This window comes from Colletotrichum graminicola, assembly GCF_000149035.1.
Source record: "Colletotrichum graminicola M1.001 genomic scaffold supercont1.10, whole genome shotgun sequence".
In the NCBI taxonomy this organism is placed as follows: domain Eukaryota; kingdom Fungi; phylum Ascomycota; class Sordariomycetes; order Glomerellales; family Glomerellaceae; genus Colletotrichum; species Colletotrichum graminicola.
Window position 1 is genome coordinate 52368 of NW_007361014.1, and position 16911 is coordinate 69278.

Here is a 16911-nt window from a genome sequence, read left to right on the forward strand (position 1 = left end):
CCGCCGGTTTGTATAGGGGGCTACGCTGGTTCGCGTTATCAGGAATTGGTATAAGACGGTTTCTAGTCAAAAGGCGTTGGGAAAAAAACATGGACTGAACCCGGGCAGGGACGAGTTTTTGGTGCGCATTTTCGGCGTTGCTGGCGGATGTGAGATTTTGTATCCTCTTTTACCCGCGGTAGCCTGATGAATTACAACTTTGTCTTTATTTCGATCAACGACCCTCTGCGGAATAGTTGCCGTGTGGCTAAACTTGCGCGGTGAGACCCCGCCTAGCCATAGTACCGGACGCCGGCTCGTCAAAGGCGAGAAGGGTGCGAGGCATGAACAACTTTTCTTCATCTGATAGTGCTGCTAGTATATCCGTAGGTCCACCGCCAAACGACATGTCCGTAGAGTAGCCAGAGGCTGTGCGTCTTCCCGCTGACCGTCCACCCATACCTCTCCCCCGTGCCACTCGTGTTGAGGCGAGCCGGGCATGACTCTACCAGCCGATGCCGAGTACTTGCCGCCACCCCGTCCACCGAAAAACCAGAACTCTTGCGTCAAGCGAGGACGACAAGCCCGACAATGATGACTGGCGCGTCATCTATTTCTTCTTCTGACCGGCGACAACGGTGATCTCCTTGGGCAGCTCGGCGACATAGGGCAGGAACTCGGGCTGGCCGGGGATGTACTTGCGCAGCACCTCGGGGACCTTGAGGCCGTCGGGGGTCTGGTAGTTTTCCATAATGCAGCAGAGGGTACGCTCAGTGGCGCAGAGGGTCTACAGGGATGGTGAGGGTTTTGTCAGCTCTCACACTCGATGATGTTTCCAATAGGAAGCACGCCCAGAGGCGGGGGACTTACGGCGTTGAGGGCGTGTACGTAGTCCTTGCGTCCAGCACCAGGGGCCTTGAAGCGGCAGGTTAGCTCTCGCGCTTTGATTCGAGACAGACCGGGGGTTGTGTAAGGCTTACTTCCTTGGCCTTCTTCACACCGTAGCGAACTTCGAGCTCGCGGGTCTGGTAGTCCGTGCCTGTTCTCGTCAGCTTGCGATGAAATCGGTTGGCATGAAAACGGGACTTACAGTTGGAGCAAGAGACCAGCTCCTTGTACTCCTGCTGAAAGGGGAACCACGCCTCCAAGTCGTACTTCTTGGCGGCGGCGTTGTTCCTGAGCGTGTTAGTACCTCCCTGCGAATGTATGGTTGTGTTGATATCTACTCACAGAGCTCCAGAGACAATGGAGACGACCCTAATATCACAAAGTCAGTCTGTCGGTATCGTTATTCCGGCTTCGTAGCCACTCACCGGTAGGGCAAACCCAGGCTCTTGTAGAACTCTTCGGAGGCAGCAATCATCTCGTCAAAGTGCTTCCAGCTCTCCTCGGCTTTGCAGAAGACGAATTGCTCGATCTTCTCGAACTGGTGCACACGGAATAGACCCCAGGCCTCCTTGCCGCTGTTTGACATCTGGTTAGTCTCGCGCATGCGCACACATCAAGCAGAGGATATCGACATACTGCTTGCCAGCCTCCTTGCGGAAGCATGTGCTATAACCGGCGTACTTGATGGGTAGCTGACTAGCCTGAAGCCACTCCTCACTGTGCAGGGCGGACAGGGGCTGCTCGGAAGTGGCAATGAGATACTTCTCCTCGCCGTCACCTGTCACCTTGTACCTAAGATATGTCAGCATACAGCCTGGAAGTACCAAGCTTTCTATTTTTCCTTACAGCTCCTCGTCAAACTGCTCAAGCTGGGCAGTCTTGGCCATCTGGTTGCGGTTCATGAAGAAGGGGGGCTGGTTGGGCGTGTAGCCCTTGTTGAAGAGGAACTCGAGACCATAGTTGATGAGCGCCTGGTTGCTGTTCGTGCCATGTCAGTAGTCCATATTCTACCACACGCCGGTTGTGGCCCGAAAACATACAGAAACAGTCCGTATCCGGTCAGGCAGTAACCTCTGTGACCGACAAGCTTGATTGCACGCTCAGAGTCGTAGCCCGCCAGGCGGGTGACCACCTGATGGTGGGAAAGCGTCTGCTCTGTCTTGGCCCCAAGACCAGCCTCGGGCTCCCACTTGCGCTCCGTGACGTTGTTGTCCTCGTTATCGCTGACAGGGACGGAATCGTGGACGTAATTACCAATGCTCTTGGCCTTTGCGTTGAGCGCAACGAGCTTCGCAGCCGCTTCATCCTCCTTGTCCTTCTTCTGCTTCTGCAGGTCCTCCTTCTTCTTCAGCAAGTCGTCGGCATTCTCCTTGTTCTTCTTCTTCATGCCGATCTCCTTTTGCACGGCGTTGATTTCGCTGCCGAACTGCGTCGCCGCGTACTGGGTCTTGCGGTGGTCTGTTTCGGTCCGAAAGATGCGTTGGTTAGCGCACGTTGTTTCTGTCGAGCGGTACCTCTAGAGGCGCCGGAGGGGAGCGATTGAGGGTCCGTACCATCCCACAGAGCGATTACCTCGTCGACAATCTCGACGGGCGCATGACGACGGCGCTGGGACTCGCGGATCTTGTCCGGGTCGCCGCCGCGCTCCTTGATGAAGTCTTGAAGGTCGAGCATAGTGATGGTTTTTTTCGGTAGGCAGACGCGAGGTCGACAGGGCGAGCTATGTAATCCCAAGTCATTAATCAAGGAAAACGGGCACGGACTCTAGAACGGCGATTCTTACTCGTTCCTTGGGACTGTGGGAAGGGATTGCAGCTGTTTCGGCGTGACTACCTAGGTATCTCGGTGACTCAGGGACGACTTGACGGTGGTAAATTGTCGTTGCTGAGTGGTGGGGTAGTTTGGCGGGGGCGGGGCTGAGGCGGTCAAACGCAAGGATCTCTCTCGCTCTCACACCAGCAACAACACCTTCTCTCCTCTAGGCACGCATGCAACACATTCCATCCATCACCGAAAACGCGATATGTAACGAGAGAAACTGCAGTCGAGGCTGGGTCATACGAATGCCGCCCATTGCTACCCGCAAATGTCATTTCCCACCACACCGAGTGTTTGACTATTGTACAGTTCTGCCGTGATACCCATGTGAAAGTGACCCCATACCATGTTCCATATCGTGCAAAGCCTCCAAGATCATTTTCGCTGATACCCAATGTTACAAGTTGCGCCTCAGGCCTAGGCCGCCTCTTCAACTTTCGCCTTCTTAGCGGATTCATCTGTCTCGGCAGAGTCCTCGGCCTTGCGCTTGATTCCGTTGGACTCCTCACCGTTGGCCGAAACCTCAGTCGCCTTCGCTTCTACGGCAGGCTTGTCGGCAGGCTTAGGCTCATCCTTATTCTTCTTCCTGACAAGACCAGTCAGGTCCGTTGCCGTCTTCTTGGCCTCCTCAACGCGGGCTTGGGTCTGGGCTGTAGACTCGCCGAGCGCCGCGCCTAGGATGCCGCCAACGCCATCGCCACCGAGCGCAGCGTTGACATCAATAGGAGGCTTGCGGAGATCCACCAGCTACATATCGTTAGCGGCCCTGTCGAGAGAAGTAAGAAGCCGTCACTTACGCGCTGCTCCATATCCGTAATCATATCTTTAACATCGGTAATAGTAGCCCTTGTGACCTCGTTGTCCTCAGGGGATGCCATGGTCGCGAGCTCCACCTCCTTGTTCTGGAGCTTCAGTTTCGTGCTGCGAATGGCAGCCTCGAGCTCGTTAGCAGCCTCCTCGCGGAGTTTCTCGTCAAAAGGCTTGCTCTCTGCCTGCTCGCCCTCCTCTTGAGTGGTCGTGACTGAGGCGAACTCGAGCGCCAGCGACAGCTTGAAGTGCGCCTCAGCAATGATCTCGGAATCATCAGTGTACAGCTCCTTCTTGTACTTCAGCGACTTGCGTGAATCCTCAATGGCGTCAGGGTATCTAGGCAGCTGTTAGCGTCCATCGCGATCGTCAAGAATCGCTCATGCTTGCCTCTCGTTCTCCAGAGAGATCTCGGCAAGAAGATCATGCGTGTCAGCAAGACGCTCCTTGACATGCTTGATACTTAGCTTATCACCATCGAGCTGCTCTTGAGCCTTGCCGTTAGGCTCCTCCTTCTCCAATTGCTCCAGTTGACGGTTGTAGAGAACGCGTGCCATGTCCAGAACACCGAATGCCACAGCAAGGTCGTCATCCTCTTCTTCCTCTTCGCCTTCACCCTCGGCCTTCAAGACTGTTAGCTCTCGTTCGTACTCATCAAAACTTTGTCTGTCAAAATCCACGATTGGATGATCACAAACAGACCCGCGACGCCAGAGGCCAAGAGGTTTTCAGCCAGAGACCAAAACAGGGATCTAGCTTACCTCTTCGTCATCCGACTCGTCGTCAAAGTTTTCGTCGCCATCGAACTGGAAAAGAGGCTTCTTCTCTTCGACCTTGTCGACCGTCTGCGCACCGCTCGCATCATTTGCGACAATCGCAACACCCTCCTCTGTTATTCTTTGCGTGTTGGACTCGGCCGGCGCATCGGTCGGGGCAGCCTGCACAGCGGCCTTCTTGGGAGCCTTGGTCTTGGGTTTCTCGACCTTCTTCTCACTGCCGGCCTTACCTCCCAGCACATCGCTCTTGCTCTGTCCAACCTTGAAGACGCTGCGGCCGTAAAGGAATAGGATCTCGGCGTTCTTTGGATGCATTTCGCCGTTGATTTCGTCCTGTAACTCGGCCGCCTTCGTAAAGCATTCGGCAGCGTCTTCGTACTGTTTCTTGGCGTAAAGTGCAGTGCCTTTGGCTGTCAAGTCCGCAAGTGTCACCTTCTTGGAGTTGGAGTCCTCCTCCGACTCCTCACCGGCGGTGGCTGGCGTATCCTGCTGTGCGGGCGCGGGCGCATCTTGCTTGGTCTCTGGGTTTGCGACGGCCTCCACAGCTAGGACCTCGGCGACAGGGACCTCAGCGGCAGAGACCTCTGAGGGGATGGTAGCGTGATCCGTTACATCGGCCATCATGGGCAATTGAATTGTATTCGTGTGGTGATAATTGGCGAGATGGAAGACCAGGATCTCTGGTAGATGGGAACGAAGGATGGGATGGAAGGAAAGAGAAACGGCTGTCTTTGTCTGCCCGTGGTAAGACGCGAGAGCTGTAAGGAAGGCGCGTTGATTGGGGAACGAAGCTGCAGGGATAGCTTCTCTCCGGCACGTCAAACGAATACGATCCAATTAGAAACGCGGGTGTGTAAAGGAGCAATATCACTGTGCCCAACACTGTGCGCTGTGCAGTATGGTATTAATCCCATCAGTGGGGTGTCATTGTCTACCTACCTAGACATCTAGGTAATCTACATATTCGTCCTGACAAGTCCGGGACACCTAGAAATTTCATTTGTGCCTCTCGCTCTCTTGTCCTCTCATCAATCGGGCCCCTAAATGACCCAACGAAATGAAACTACAACTGCATGTTTGCAGAGGGTGTTCGGCTTGGTTGTCCCCTCAAATGTGCTGATGACCCCTTGAAGAGACTCTGCCAAATGAAAGCTTCGCTCAGCAGCAGTTCAATGTCCTTTTCCGTCCATGACTTCGTAGGCAGACTTTGCAGAAACATCATTATTTCCTGGAAATCCATCTTGACCAGCTTATCCGACCATTTGACCAAGAAAGCCGCGCAAACATACAGATGGAATTCAGAGAAACCTTGTTCCTCGGCCTGCAAATCGTCAGAAACGTGAGGCTCGAAGTGAGTAGCTGCACTTACCAAGTACGTATCCCACATCCTGATCGTGTTTCGTACACTTATCTCCCGCATCAAAAGACAGTTCATCCACCGAAAGCTGAACTGGATGAACTCCACATGCTCCTTCTCTAAATGCTTTGCCAGCCCAGCATCAATCCGAGCCGTGAGGTCGCGGAGGGCAGCAACTTGCCTTTGAATGCCTGGCTGGGCCACAATGTAATGGTCCTGGATGCCGTCAAGCAGTTTTGTCAAACACCAAAATGAGTCTGCCTCTACAGCGTCTAGCACTGGCTTCGGCAGTTGACCAGGATCCATGCCAGATTCTATATCGGAATCGGCAATGTAGGTGCTAAGAAAGACTTGCCAGAAAGGCGTCACCAAGTCGTTGATACCCTGTACATAGCCGCTGGCTGGGTGTCGCACAGCCCAAAGATATAAAATCCGCTCCAGGGACCGCTGAGTTGCTTCATAAGAATAAAGTTCAATATGAGGGTTCGTCCTTGGAACGTCGATGCTGATCTGATGCCAGATCGCCTCATCCAGGCCTCGCGCTTTTCCTGGCGGCGCAGTGCTTGAACCACCGCTTCCACCGGAAACGCTACCGCCGCGCTCGAAAGCCTGTCGCACTCCATCAAGGTACTCTTTTCGTTTCCTTTCCAGAGTAGCGACTCGCCTCTCGCTATTTGTTGGCATATAGCTCAGAAGGAGTTGCCATGTCATGGCGCGAACCTCCTGGGGCACGCCGGACCAAGCGAGCTGCCGAAGCTCCTGTAAAGGTATGGTCGAAGCCTGGAGGAGCTTTTTGAACTTGTTGATGCGAGTTATTCTGGAATTAGCGGCGTCAATTTCTTTCGGCGTCGCATTAGCGGGTACGGCGGGGTGATCGATTAGATGCAAAGCGTTTGCCGGATCTGTCGCAATCAGCACGGTCCAGTACGGCATCATGCACTCGCACTTACCCCTCAGTATCTCCTTGTACTGCGGCCGCAATATCTTCCCTTCGCTCTTCTTCGGCATCGGATAAGTCGGCGCGGGCCTTTCAATAGCAATATCCGCGCTATTCGAATATCTTCTGGTCTGCAACCCCAGTCCACCGAATGAGTCGGTCATTGGCGAAAGGCCTCCATTTGTGTCAGGCTTGTTTTGAGCGGCCATTTTGCGCGTTCGCCTCTTCATGTTGGACAGGCTAGGCAAGCCGAAGTCATCGCCGTCGTCGTCCTCATAGCCCATCATGTCCTCCTCGTCTTCGTCCGCTTTCCAGTCATCGTTCGTGTTGGAAAGGAAGTTAATGTAGCTCTTGATCGGAGGCGATGACATGCCTGATTGGGGCCGCGACGGAGGGGAAGCATCGCTGGGTCTGCCTTTGGTAGAGTGGGAGGACGGAGGGGTTTTCGGTCTAGACGAGTTGGAAAGGTTTCTATACCCTTTGGTTAGCCAGGGCTGCCTCGGACGGAGGATACGAGGGGATCGCACAACGAATCGAACTTGAGGATGTCGGCATGCGAATACGCAGCTCCAACCACCAGGTTTGTGTCGCGACCTGTTCTTTTCGGTGCGTTCTCGCGTGGGGGCGGTTTCCAAAACGGTGATGCAGAACTACCTTAAGTCAGCTTTAAGTCGCAGGCTGCAATGGCTGTCGAGGCAACGTACTCTGAGCGGTCTGCACCGCGATCAACGATTCAGGTTAGCCAAGAGTCCCCGAGCCTATGTTCAAGATCCGAGCCGCTGCCACAGCAGCACGCATCTCTAGGAGTAAATGCCGAAACCCACCAACTTGGACCATTTCCTGCTGCGGGGCAAGTTCAGCATGCAACGACGGCTTGAGACAGGAGTTGGGAAGGATATACCTGTTGCGAGGGCTTCTTCCCACTCCCTGAAGAGGAGAACATGGCGATGCTTCTTTATTGAGACCGGGTCATTGTGTGCCTTCAGAGTTGAAATGCGCCAGACCAGTCGCCCGATCTCCGAGCAAGTGACCAGTGGCCGGACCCTTGCTTCACATTAGTGTACTGCCCGCCGCTTTGAGCAGCAGTTGAAGTGGAGTGGAGGAGGAGGAGGAGGTCACTGTGGCTGAAATTCCGGTTTCGTGCTGGGGGTTGTGGCGGCCAGGTGTACTCTGGAATTTGGTGCCAATGCTCTGTTCAGGCAATTCGGATGGTATTGAAGTTGAAACCGAACCAAGAAGGGAAAATAGATATCATGTAGCAGTTGGAAGTTTCAAGAGCGATATCCAATCATTTTAACAAAGTGCTCGTATGTCTTAATACCTCCCCAAGACCAAAACCTACCCATATCCAGTCACGTGAGAAGCTTAGGTGCATCTCTGGAGTCTGTGTCCAAGTTCGCAGGAGTAAAAGCCACAGGCTCGGACCTTTCCCCAGCCATTGCAGCTTTGATTGAAATGAGCGCCCCTATTGGTTCTGCTTCCTGTCTAAGCTCCACCTTCCTCCTCTTTCACCCATGCCTGCCCAAGAAATATCCAAACAATCACTGCTACACGACTTCTCCGCAACACCATCACGTTCCTTACTACCCATTTCTTTTCTTCGCATCCTTCACCTGCAGCAGGACGTCCATCAATTACAGTCATCAAGTCGTCGACCACTGACAAAATGACTGAGCCCGAGAACTTTGAAGAGGATCTATTCGCCGATCTGTGAGTTACGAGGATTTGCTGCCTGTGATTCCTGTCCACGGTGCTGATACGTGCCATAGTTACGATGATGACACTCCAGCAAAGTCCGCAGCTGTCCCGGAAGCAGCGTCCGCCCCCGCGCCTGCCCCTGCCTCTGTGCCTCAGCAAAGCATCGAAACGCAGGCTGAGCCGCCTGGTCAACCTGAACCAGACTATGGCGGTGGAGGCGGCGGCGACCAGATGAAGTACGAAGACGACGATGACGACGATGATGTAGACTTCAACCTTGGAGATGACAGCGCTGGCGGAGGAGGCGGTGGCGGTGGTGGCGGCAGCTACGCTCCTCCCTCGAACGGCGCCGGTAACATCAAGCACGAGGAACCTACGTACTCGACAAGCACAGCAAAGAACCCAAGTGCCAAGGAAGACGGGTAAGTGGATATTTGATTGAAGCATGATGTCTCCATTTGTTACACCCCCAAAGTCCATGCGCCCAAAGTTGGGTCGCGTGGCCTGATTTGATTAATTCGCAGCTCCTCTGCTGCGGTTTGAGGGAACTTGTGCGTTCAGTGGTCCCATGTAATCTCGAATTAGACCTGCTTGGTCTGAGGGTCTTGGAAGGACAAGAGGGCAACACCATATGTCAACAACCATCGTTTAGGATCATTATTCAGGGCCATCCAATAGGCCGAGGATAAAAGAACCGGAAGTCAAGAGAAGCCTGAAGCAAAGAAAAGAAAGAAAGAGAAGCCAGAAAGAGGTCACAAAAAAAGTCGGCTGGAAATAGCAGCCTGAGATCACCGAGATATGCCGACGATAGTCAGTCATCAGTCAGTCAGATCAGGGGCACCCTCGTGCGCCTTCTATAGCCCAGCCGCACAGAGAACCATCTGCGTTCCTCGGCTGCTGTAGCGAGATTAGCAGCGGATAGCGCTCGAAGCTAGAGCTAGCAGAGACTTGACGATAGCAAAAGACACGAAAAATTCGACAATGACCAGGCTATCCGCTCCGCAATTCTCCCCAGACGTGAGAGAGTTTCTGTGGCTGGCTGGTGCTATTCGTCGTCCACAATCGCTGTGGCTCCTGCTAGGGACCGAAATATTCACATCTCGCGCTGGGGGTTGATGTCTGGATTCAACTGGCACGCGCCACCTAGAGGTCTTCTTCCAACACAATGGTGCTTAAATTCATCATCAACGCCAATGCAGTGGACAAGTTCTTGGCCGCGGCATGGCATGACGAAATTCGACCAAGCTATCGAAGACAAAACAAGCAATCTCGGACTGGTTCCAACACATCAGCCTGAAACGCCAGGAAGAGGAAAACCCAACCAGAATACCGGCCTCTCACTCGTCGTTTCAACGACAATCCAAGCCAAACCTTCTTTACTGGAGGAAGGCTACCTTCGTTATCCGCCACAGGACTATCTTTCGCACGAAATATTCTCGTTATTCCCAAATGTCGTCACTATCACGCCTGTCACCACGAGCACACATCACATGCAATGATTTTCGAGATCCTGAGTTGCTTTGCTGACTGTTTACTCTTAGAAAAATGTTCATTGGTGGTCTCAACTGGGAGACTACTGATCGTAAGTCAGGCATGTACATTAAATCTTGTATTTTGCTAATAGATGAGCAGAGTCCCTTCGAGACTACTTCTCTCAATTTGGGGAGGTTGTCGAGTGCACTGTCATGAGAGACAGCAGCACTGGTCGGTCAAGAGGCTTCGGTTTTTTGACCTTCAGAGACCCTAAAACAGTCAACATTGTCATGGTTAAGGAGCACTTTCTTGATGGCAAGATTGTACGTTTACTCTGGAGCCCACACAGATGTGCATTTCTAATGAAACTCAGATCGATCCTAAGCGTGCGATTCCCCGAGATGAACAAGAGAAAACCAGCAAGATCTTTGTCGGCGGCGTTAGCCAAGAGACTACCGACCAAGAATTCAAGGACTATTTCGCTCAGTTTGGGCGTGTTGTTGACGCTACCTTGATGATGGACAAGGACACCGGTCGTCCTCGTGGATTTGGCTTCGTCACATTCGAGAGCGAAGCTGGTGTCGACGCATGCTTAAGCACCAGCCTTGAAATTCACGGCAAGCCAATCGAAGTCAAGAAGGCTCAGCCACGAGGCAATCTCAGAGAAGAAGAAGAAGCTGCGCGACGGGGCGGCAAGTTCAGGAAGGGCGACGACAATGCTCAGAGTGGACAGAACGGCATGGGAAGTACTCAGATGGCTGCGGCCGGAGGCATGACGCCGCAGGTCATGGCTCAATATTTCCAGCGGATGCAGCAGTACTTCGCCATGATGCAGCAGCAGATGGCCATGAGTCGCGGTATGGGCCCTATGAACCCGGCTATGATGCAGCAGATGATGCAAATGCAACAGATGCAGCAGATGCAAAGTCAGATGATGGGCCGCGGTGGGGGAGGCGGCAACGGTCAGCAGGGTATGATGGGCCAGATGACGCCTCAGATGATGCAGCAGATGCAGCAAATGCAGCAGCAGATGCAGCAGCAGATGGGACAGCAGGGCGGCCCCCCATCTGGGCCTAGCGGCAGCTTCAGCCCACAACAGCAGATGTTCGACCCATCCCAAGGGGGTCAACCGCAGCAACAGCAGCAACAACAACAGCCTAGCCAGGGCCCACGACGGGGCGGCGGTGGCGGCGGTGGAGGTGTCCCCCGCGACCAGTACAACCAAGGGGGCGCCTATGCCATGGGTGGCGGTGGTGGCGCTCCCACGTCTTGGGAAGGCATGTACGACGATGTTCCTCAGCCCAACCTGAACCAGGGCGGCCGAGGGGGTTACAGAGGCGGGCATCGCGGTGGTTCCCACAGCGGCGGCTCGCACCAGGGATCTCCGGATCCTGCGCACGCTCCGCCTGCCAACGCCCCTACGGGACCGAAGAACGCGGGCAGACCCGGTGCCAACTACCGCGGCGGCGGTCGAAGCGGAAACCGCGGTTTCCACCCGTACTCGCGGTAAGGTACGGTTGTATGCATACAGTTTTGCACTAGACTTCAGATGGAGCCAATCCCATGTCCCAGAGGACACAGGATGGTATGTTTTAAATGCGCCTGGGACTTTGCTTCGCCATCTGAGTATTCCCGGGCTTGAGGAGTTATCAAAACCATAATATCGGGCGCCAAAAGAAACCGCAATCAGGAAGGGGGAGGTTCACTTGGGGGTTCGGTTTGGGTCGGCTGACTTGGCTTATTTCTCCCACGGCTATGGTTTTCCTTTTCTTTTCTCCCGTTTCCCTCTTTCTCTGGAAAGTTTGTATCATACTCCAAAACAGAAGAGAAATCAATGATTAATCGGCATTCATGCTTGTCGAGGTTGCCAACGTGACCAGGGCAGGTTATCTTAAAGCAGTGACTAAAGACTATCACCCGAATAACCACAACTTTGACAACCTTGCCAAGGCTTAGTTTCATGAACCAAGAATCTTCTCGCAAGTAGGGTTGCCAATGCCGCAACTGAATGCTCCAGTCTTGAAGGGGTACGCGCTTTGCATAACCTTCAGGACCCGGCCTAGCATCTAGAACTAGGTTTCGCCGCATTCAAGTAAGTAATTGGCACACGTGGAACGGGTGCCCTCGCTTACAGTTGGATATAATATTGTGGCTTGGTGGCGCTAAACCTGGAATGCTTCACGTGGTAACGTCGACGCCCTCAGAACGGCTGCGAGGGTTTTCAGCTCCTCACCAAAACGGTCAAGGGAGTGCAATTTCACGCCGAGACCGGCCGTTGCGGCTGAAGGTGGTGAGAGGGGTTCGCACTTTAGATTCGACTTTCCTCTCAGACCATTCTGATCTCTAGCGCATTTCCCAGACGTCTTTTTTGCGAATTTTCACATTGGGTTTCGGAAGTTGAAGCCATCATGGACCCCAAACAGAACCTCCCGTACTTTCCACCACCTCCAGGTCAAGCTGGACAGCCTCCGCCGCTGCCACAGCGTCTGTCAGACTCACATCTCATTGACACGTCTCCCTTTGGCACTGACGGGCAGCATCACGCTACTCAGCATCCTCAACCCTCTCATCCTTTCGAACACCAGCCTATCAGCCATTTTGCGCCCATGCCTGAAACTTGCCAGTACCCTCAACCTCCAATAATGGCGTCTCAGAATCCCCATCCCTCACACATATATCAGCCAGCAGCTCCGCAGAACAATGCCTATACAAATCTCCACTTCCCTGCTACCCAACACTACTCGTCTGCGGTTCCAACTCCATCGATGTATTCGCATCAGAGCTCGTCATCCGCCGCCGTGCACACTCCCATCCCGCCCGGCAAGTTCCAACAGAGCACTCCTCTCTTTTCGAGCACTCAGAAAGTGCTGGGCTCGTACCAAGGCATAAAGAACAAGGCCAAAGCAAAACTCATGCAGTACCTTGCTCAGCCAGCATCTCAGGCGACGTCTCAAGCCCGGCCTGATAATCCTCACGCCCAATATGTTCAGAATCAAAGTCCTAGCTACTATTCCCCGTCTATGGCTCCATCGGCCAACAGTGTTGTCAATTCTCAAGGGTGTTGCCATAACACAAGTCAGTACCAATATGGGAGCCCTGCTTCCCAGCCTGCAGCAACTGTGCCGTCTGAAACTAGTCAAAGTCCCCAGCAATCCACCCCTCCAGTCTATGGACAAAGCTACACAAGTCCCACGATGTATAATCCTGAGATGGGATTCGAGCAAGGTCATCAAGCCCTTCAACAACCGACGTACAGTCCACAGGTCGCCATGCCGCATGACGCCGCATTACACCACTCTCCTGCCATGCCTCAAGTGAGCCATCCTATGCAGCATGACCAGATTCTCATTCCTGGCACTGCCCAGAATGGAGCATTGCTTGTATACTCGGCATCACCTGCAAAACCAGTAATGAGTCAACCGTTACCACACACCCATCACCACTTGCCTCACCAGTCCCAGACCCAGGAAGCAATGAGTCGTCCACCGGAAACGATGCAAAATCTACAAACAACTCACGACATGCTAGTCAGCCCACCGTCGGATACCCGAATCATATCAACAGTCGCAGTTACTGAGCCTGGTCATTACTTGCCGCCCCCTCAGCCTCTTGTGAACGCTTACGCCAATGGGCCCTCTCTAAGTGGTGCAGGCCACCCTACATCGTATGTACTGGGCTCGTCGAGCACAGAAGAGCCAGCAAATGCCCCAGCCGATGCCGAAAATGCTCATCCAGTCCTAGCGGCACCTCAGCTTTCACCTAAAAGAGATGCCACCCTTGCTCCTCAGCAGGGTAATACAGCTCTTGCGATAGAACAAATCTCCGCTGGACTGGTCAACCTGAGCCTACAGGCCCCGAGTCCGCCGAAGAGCACGCCCTTGGGCCCCGAAGACGAAGAGTTCCACGAGTGGAAACGGCCCATACCCCGCGTTGCTGATGATGGGAAGCCAAACGCCACAATATGGGAATGTCCAGAACAGCGGGAGCTCGACTACGAAGCCGATTGGTATTGCTTGGAGAGTGCCCCTGACTTCCTTGTCTGCACACGTTGCCACGAGATGTACCTCTGCGGGACGCCTCTCGCTTCTTCCATGGAGCGCGTCCGACGAGCGTCCGGGCGGTGCCGCTTCAACGTACCCCGCATCACCAGGCTTCTGCTTCCCGAGTATGTGAAGCACAATGACGACGGGCCCATCCGGGAGTTCATATCATCTCGTCTGAGCATCCTGGACTGCAGGGGCCCGCAAGGCTCCACAGGCGGCTCAGGAATCAAATGGTTCAAGACGCTCGACAGCCGGCTCGAGGGCTTCATCTCATGCAAAGCCTGCTACGAGGACATTGTTCTGGCAACGTCTTTCCGACGATATTTCGTCGCCAACGAGGCGTCTCAGCCGCCCGATACCACCTGGGCTTGTGATGTTTGCCTGCCTTTCATCGCGCGGTCGCTGGTCAAGTACTCCAAGAGGACCACGGACGCCTGGGAGGAATGGGTGAAGGCCGCGGTCAAGCACATCAACCTCCCGCAGTGCGAGAAGAAACCGGTCTCGCCCACCACAAGACAGTGGATGCAGCTACGTGAGCAGAGGTTCCCCGGGATGAAGATGTGCGAGCGATGCTACGAGGAAACTATTGCTCTCACGCCCATAGATGGAAACTTTGAGGTGTTCCCCCAGCAGCCCAGCCACACAGGGCTGGACTGGATGGACGTGGCTCTCGGGTACCGGACCGTGGAACCTTCCCCTTTTCTCTGCAGCGCGACGAGCCTCCCGGTACGCGTCTCGATCGCGGCGGCGAATAGCCAGAAGGATGTCGGAGTGTTTTACAGGGCGCTGGAAACTATCATTCCGAGTCCCCACTGCACCGAGCAGGGCATCGTCGGCGGTGTCTGGTACACCCTGAAGGGCGGCGAATGCGATAGCTACAGCATTTGTGCCGCTTGCTACGCGGGCTATATGAAGACGTGGCAACTAGGCCGCTTCTTCGAGCAAACGAAGGGGCTGGACGGCACGCAAGCTTACCTCTGCAGCTTCCAGCGCTCGGCCCCTCGTTGGTTCCAGCACATGTACCGGATGCAAGAGGCCATCGACACAGGCGTCTGGTCCCGGTACGCGGGCTTCGTCCGCAAGTTCGATGGGGTCCCGGACTGCGCCAGAGAGACGCAGGTCGAGAACCGCAAGTGGTACGGCTGGGACGACTGCACGATCTGCCCGGAGTGCTACATTACGTCCTGCAAAGAGTCGTCGCCGGGCCCCGGCGTCGAGATGGACTACGACAACCAGCTCGTCGCCGACAGGAGGATGTGCTGCCTGTATTCACCCCGGATGCGGCAGAAGTGGATCGAGGCGTGCGAGAAGGGCGACGCCGGGTCGCTGGTCGAGTTTTCGAGGCAGCGACACGGGGTCTACGTGCAGACGGTGCTCCAGGTCCAGATGCTTCGCCAGATGCAGGAGATGCAGATGATGAACGCCATGCACGCCGGCCTGATGAGCGTCACGTACCATGGCATCGAGGGCATGAGGATCGTGTCCGGGACGACGGACGGGTACGAGCACGGCAACGGCACGCTCGGGTGGCACGCGACGGAGGAGGGGGCCACGAGCGCCGCGTTCCAGAACCAGATGCAGTCAGGCATGAGCCAGGCCAACAGCCCGAGAACCTGGATGATGATAGCACAACTGACCATGCAGTGGAAAGAGGTTGAGTGAGTGAGAAGACAAACGTCGGGCACTTTGTCTTGTCCATTCTTTTCGGTCACTTCCATATATTCCCTAGCCATGTCTGTACTCTTCTTAAACTTTACCTCGTAACCTGCGCTTGATTGCTACAAGAATCCAAGTCGACGTGTCAAGAGACTTGCGTTGTATCGTGATCCTCTGTCCTGGTCACAGAGCAACTAGCGGGACTAGGAACTATGGATACGGACCGACTCTATTGACAGTTTCAAGTACTGCTTGCCGTAAGTACATGCCTTAGATTCTGTTGGTTATTACTAGGTTGGGTGAAGCCTTTTCGTCTGGGTGAAGCAGCAGTTACGATCTCACTTCGTAATATCTATTGTTGCCCAAAGAAGGGTAAAAGAGGAAGACACCGGCTACCGGCAGACGTCAGGACCCCAACTGTTCCCGTCCTGATCTTACCCATATTCCAACAGATTCCAATGTGTTGGGGCCAAGTACACGCAGCGTTTCCGGGTTATCCGGTTTATACGTCACGATGAAGTCTATCAACGGAACCCCCAAACGTCTTCTCCCTGATGATTTTTTTTTCCGAGTGACCCTTCCCGACAACAACCCGAAGAAATGCAAGAGGAAGGACGACCGAAAGGTGATTCCGCTCAATGTCGCACAGGTACACAATGATGGTAACACAGTCGGATAAACACAGTATAAGTACGATACTAAACACGATAGGTGTCTATAGATAGAAACACGGTACCATGGAATCTTGTAACCAAACCTCCTTATCAACCGAGGCAGACCTAGAAGGAAGGACGACAACGCATGAGACAGAAGATGAAGCGGGCAATCCAGCAAGAGATTCGTCATTGTCCACCACTCGCTGGGGCAAACGAGGCAAAAGATACGGGCCACGCACACACGCCCCGCGGCCCTCATTGATCAACTACCTCCATACTATCGACCAAAAGGCAGGAGAGAGCCCAGAAACCGAGTCAATCGAATGTCAAATTACCGGGCATATCTTCAGCCCTTGATCACCCACGCAACCCCTGCGGCCCCCTTGCTTCAGTTTCCGAGAACCGTTGATAGCCGGGCTGCCAGCTCTCTCACACACATCACCTTCACAAGCCCACCAGGTCACAAAAAAAGGAAAAGTAAAAGAAAAGCCCGGACCGGCCTCACAACTTTTGCCGAGGAAATCTAGAACACCTCCCCCGGTGGCGCCCTCTCGCAACGCCCTGCAGCCTTCAACTCCCAGGAGCCTGTATCGTTCTCCCTTTCCGAACTTGCGAGTCTCAGGGCCACACTTTCCTCCCAGTCCTTGCACGGCTACTTCTCGACCTGCGCCCACGTAGCACTGCGGGAGGAAAGGAGGCGGGGGCGAAGCCAGCCTCACTTCTCGAGCAATGTCTTGTGTTGCCCTCCGCTCCCCTCCCCCACCCCGCAGCATGCGAACTAGTAGTGTAATACCTAGAACGGAGCTAAACCCCTCGCAGGAGG

At 54.3% G+C, this 16911-nt stretch overlaps 6 protein-coding genes across 6 annotated transcripts; 3 read left to right on the top strand and 3 right to left on the bottom strand.

Moving 5' to 3' along the window:
* Nucleotides 1–589: 589 nt before the first annotated feature.
* Nucleotides 590–2541, bottom strand: GLRG_03327 (seryl-tRNA synthetase; the record flags this gene model as incomplete). The annotated part of the gene is made up of 10 exons (XM_008094012.1): nucleotides 590–766; nucleotides 850–894; nucleotides 960–1018; nucleotides 1070–1155; nucleotides 1210–1236; nucleotides 1293–1442; nucleotides 1504–1659; nucleotides 1714–1845; nucleotides 1908–2325; nucleotides 2421–2541. 10 exons carry the CDS (start codon nucleotides 2539–2541, stop codon nucleotides 590–592), a joined length of 1371 nt encoding a protein of 456 aa, XP_008092203.1.
* Nucleotides 2542–3102: 561 nt separating this feature from the next.
* Nucleotides 3103–4889, bottom strand: GLRG_03328 (histone H1-binding protein; the record flags this gene model as incomplete). The annotated part of the gene is made up of 4 exons (XM_008094013.1): nucleotides 3103–3432; nucleotides 3483–3839; nucleotides 3945–4115; nucleotides 4254–4889. The coding sequence occupies 4 exons, from the start codon at nucleotides 4887–4889 to the stop codon at nucleotides 3103–3105; spliced, it is 1494 nt and encodes a 497-aa protein (XP_008092204.1).
* A 442-nt stretch (nucleotides 4890–5331) lies between these two features.
* GLRG_03329 (GTPase-activating protein gyp1) lies at nucleotides 5332–7505 on the bottom strand (the record flags this gene model as incomplete). Its single annotated transcript, XM_008094014.1, has 7 exons — nucleotides 5332–5589; nucleotides 5638–6527; nucleotides 6576–7033; nucleotides 7090–7212; nucleotides 7267–7276; nucleotides 7387–7405; nucleotides 7464–7505. 7 exons carry the CDS (start codon nucleotides 7503–7505, stop codon nucleotides 5332–5334), a joined length of 1800 nt encoding a protein of 599 aa, XP_008092205.1.
* Nucleotides 7506–8228: 723 nt separating this feature from the next.
* Nucleotides 8229–8686, top strand: GLRG_03330 (uncharacterized protein; the record flags this gene model as incomplete). The annotated part of the gene is made up of 2 exons (XM_008094015.1): nucleotides 8229–8272; nucleotides 8332–8686. 2 exons carry the CDS (start codon nucleotides 8229–8231, stop codon nucleotides 8684–8686), a joined length of 399 nt encoding a protein of 132 aa, XP_008092206.1.
* Nucleotides 8687–9805: 1119 nt separating this feature from the next.
* On the top strand, nucleotides 9806–11243 carry GLRG_03331 (RNA recognition domain-containing protein; the record flags this gene model as incomplete). Its single annotated transcript, XM_008094016.1, has 3 exons — nucleotides 9806–9842; nucleotides 9893–10056; nucleotides 10107–11243. The coding sequence occupies 3 exons, from the start codon at nucleotides 9806–9808 to the stop codon at nucleotides 11241–11243; spliced, it is 1338 nt and encodes a 445-aa protein (XP_008092207.1).
* A 2548-nt stretch (nucleotides 11244–13791) lies between these two features.
* On the top strand, nucleotides 13792–15438 carry GLRG_03332 (uncharacterized protein; the record flags this gene model as incomplete). Its single annotated transcript, XM_008094017.1, has 1 exon — nucleotides 13792–15438. The coding sequence occupies one exon, from the start codon at nucleotides 13792–13794 to the stop codon at nucleotides 15436–15438; it is 1647 nt and encodes a 548-aa protein (XP_008092208.1).
* Between the last annotated feature and the right edge of the window lie 1473 nt (nucleotides 15439–16911).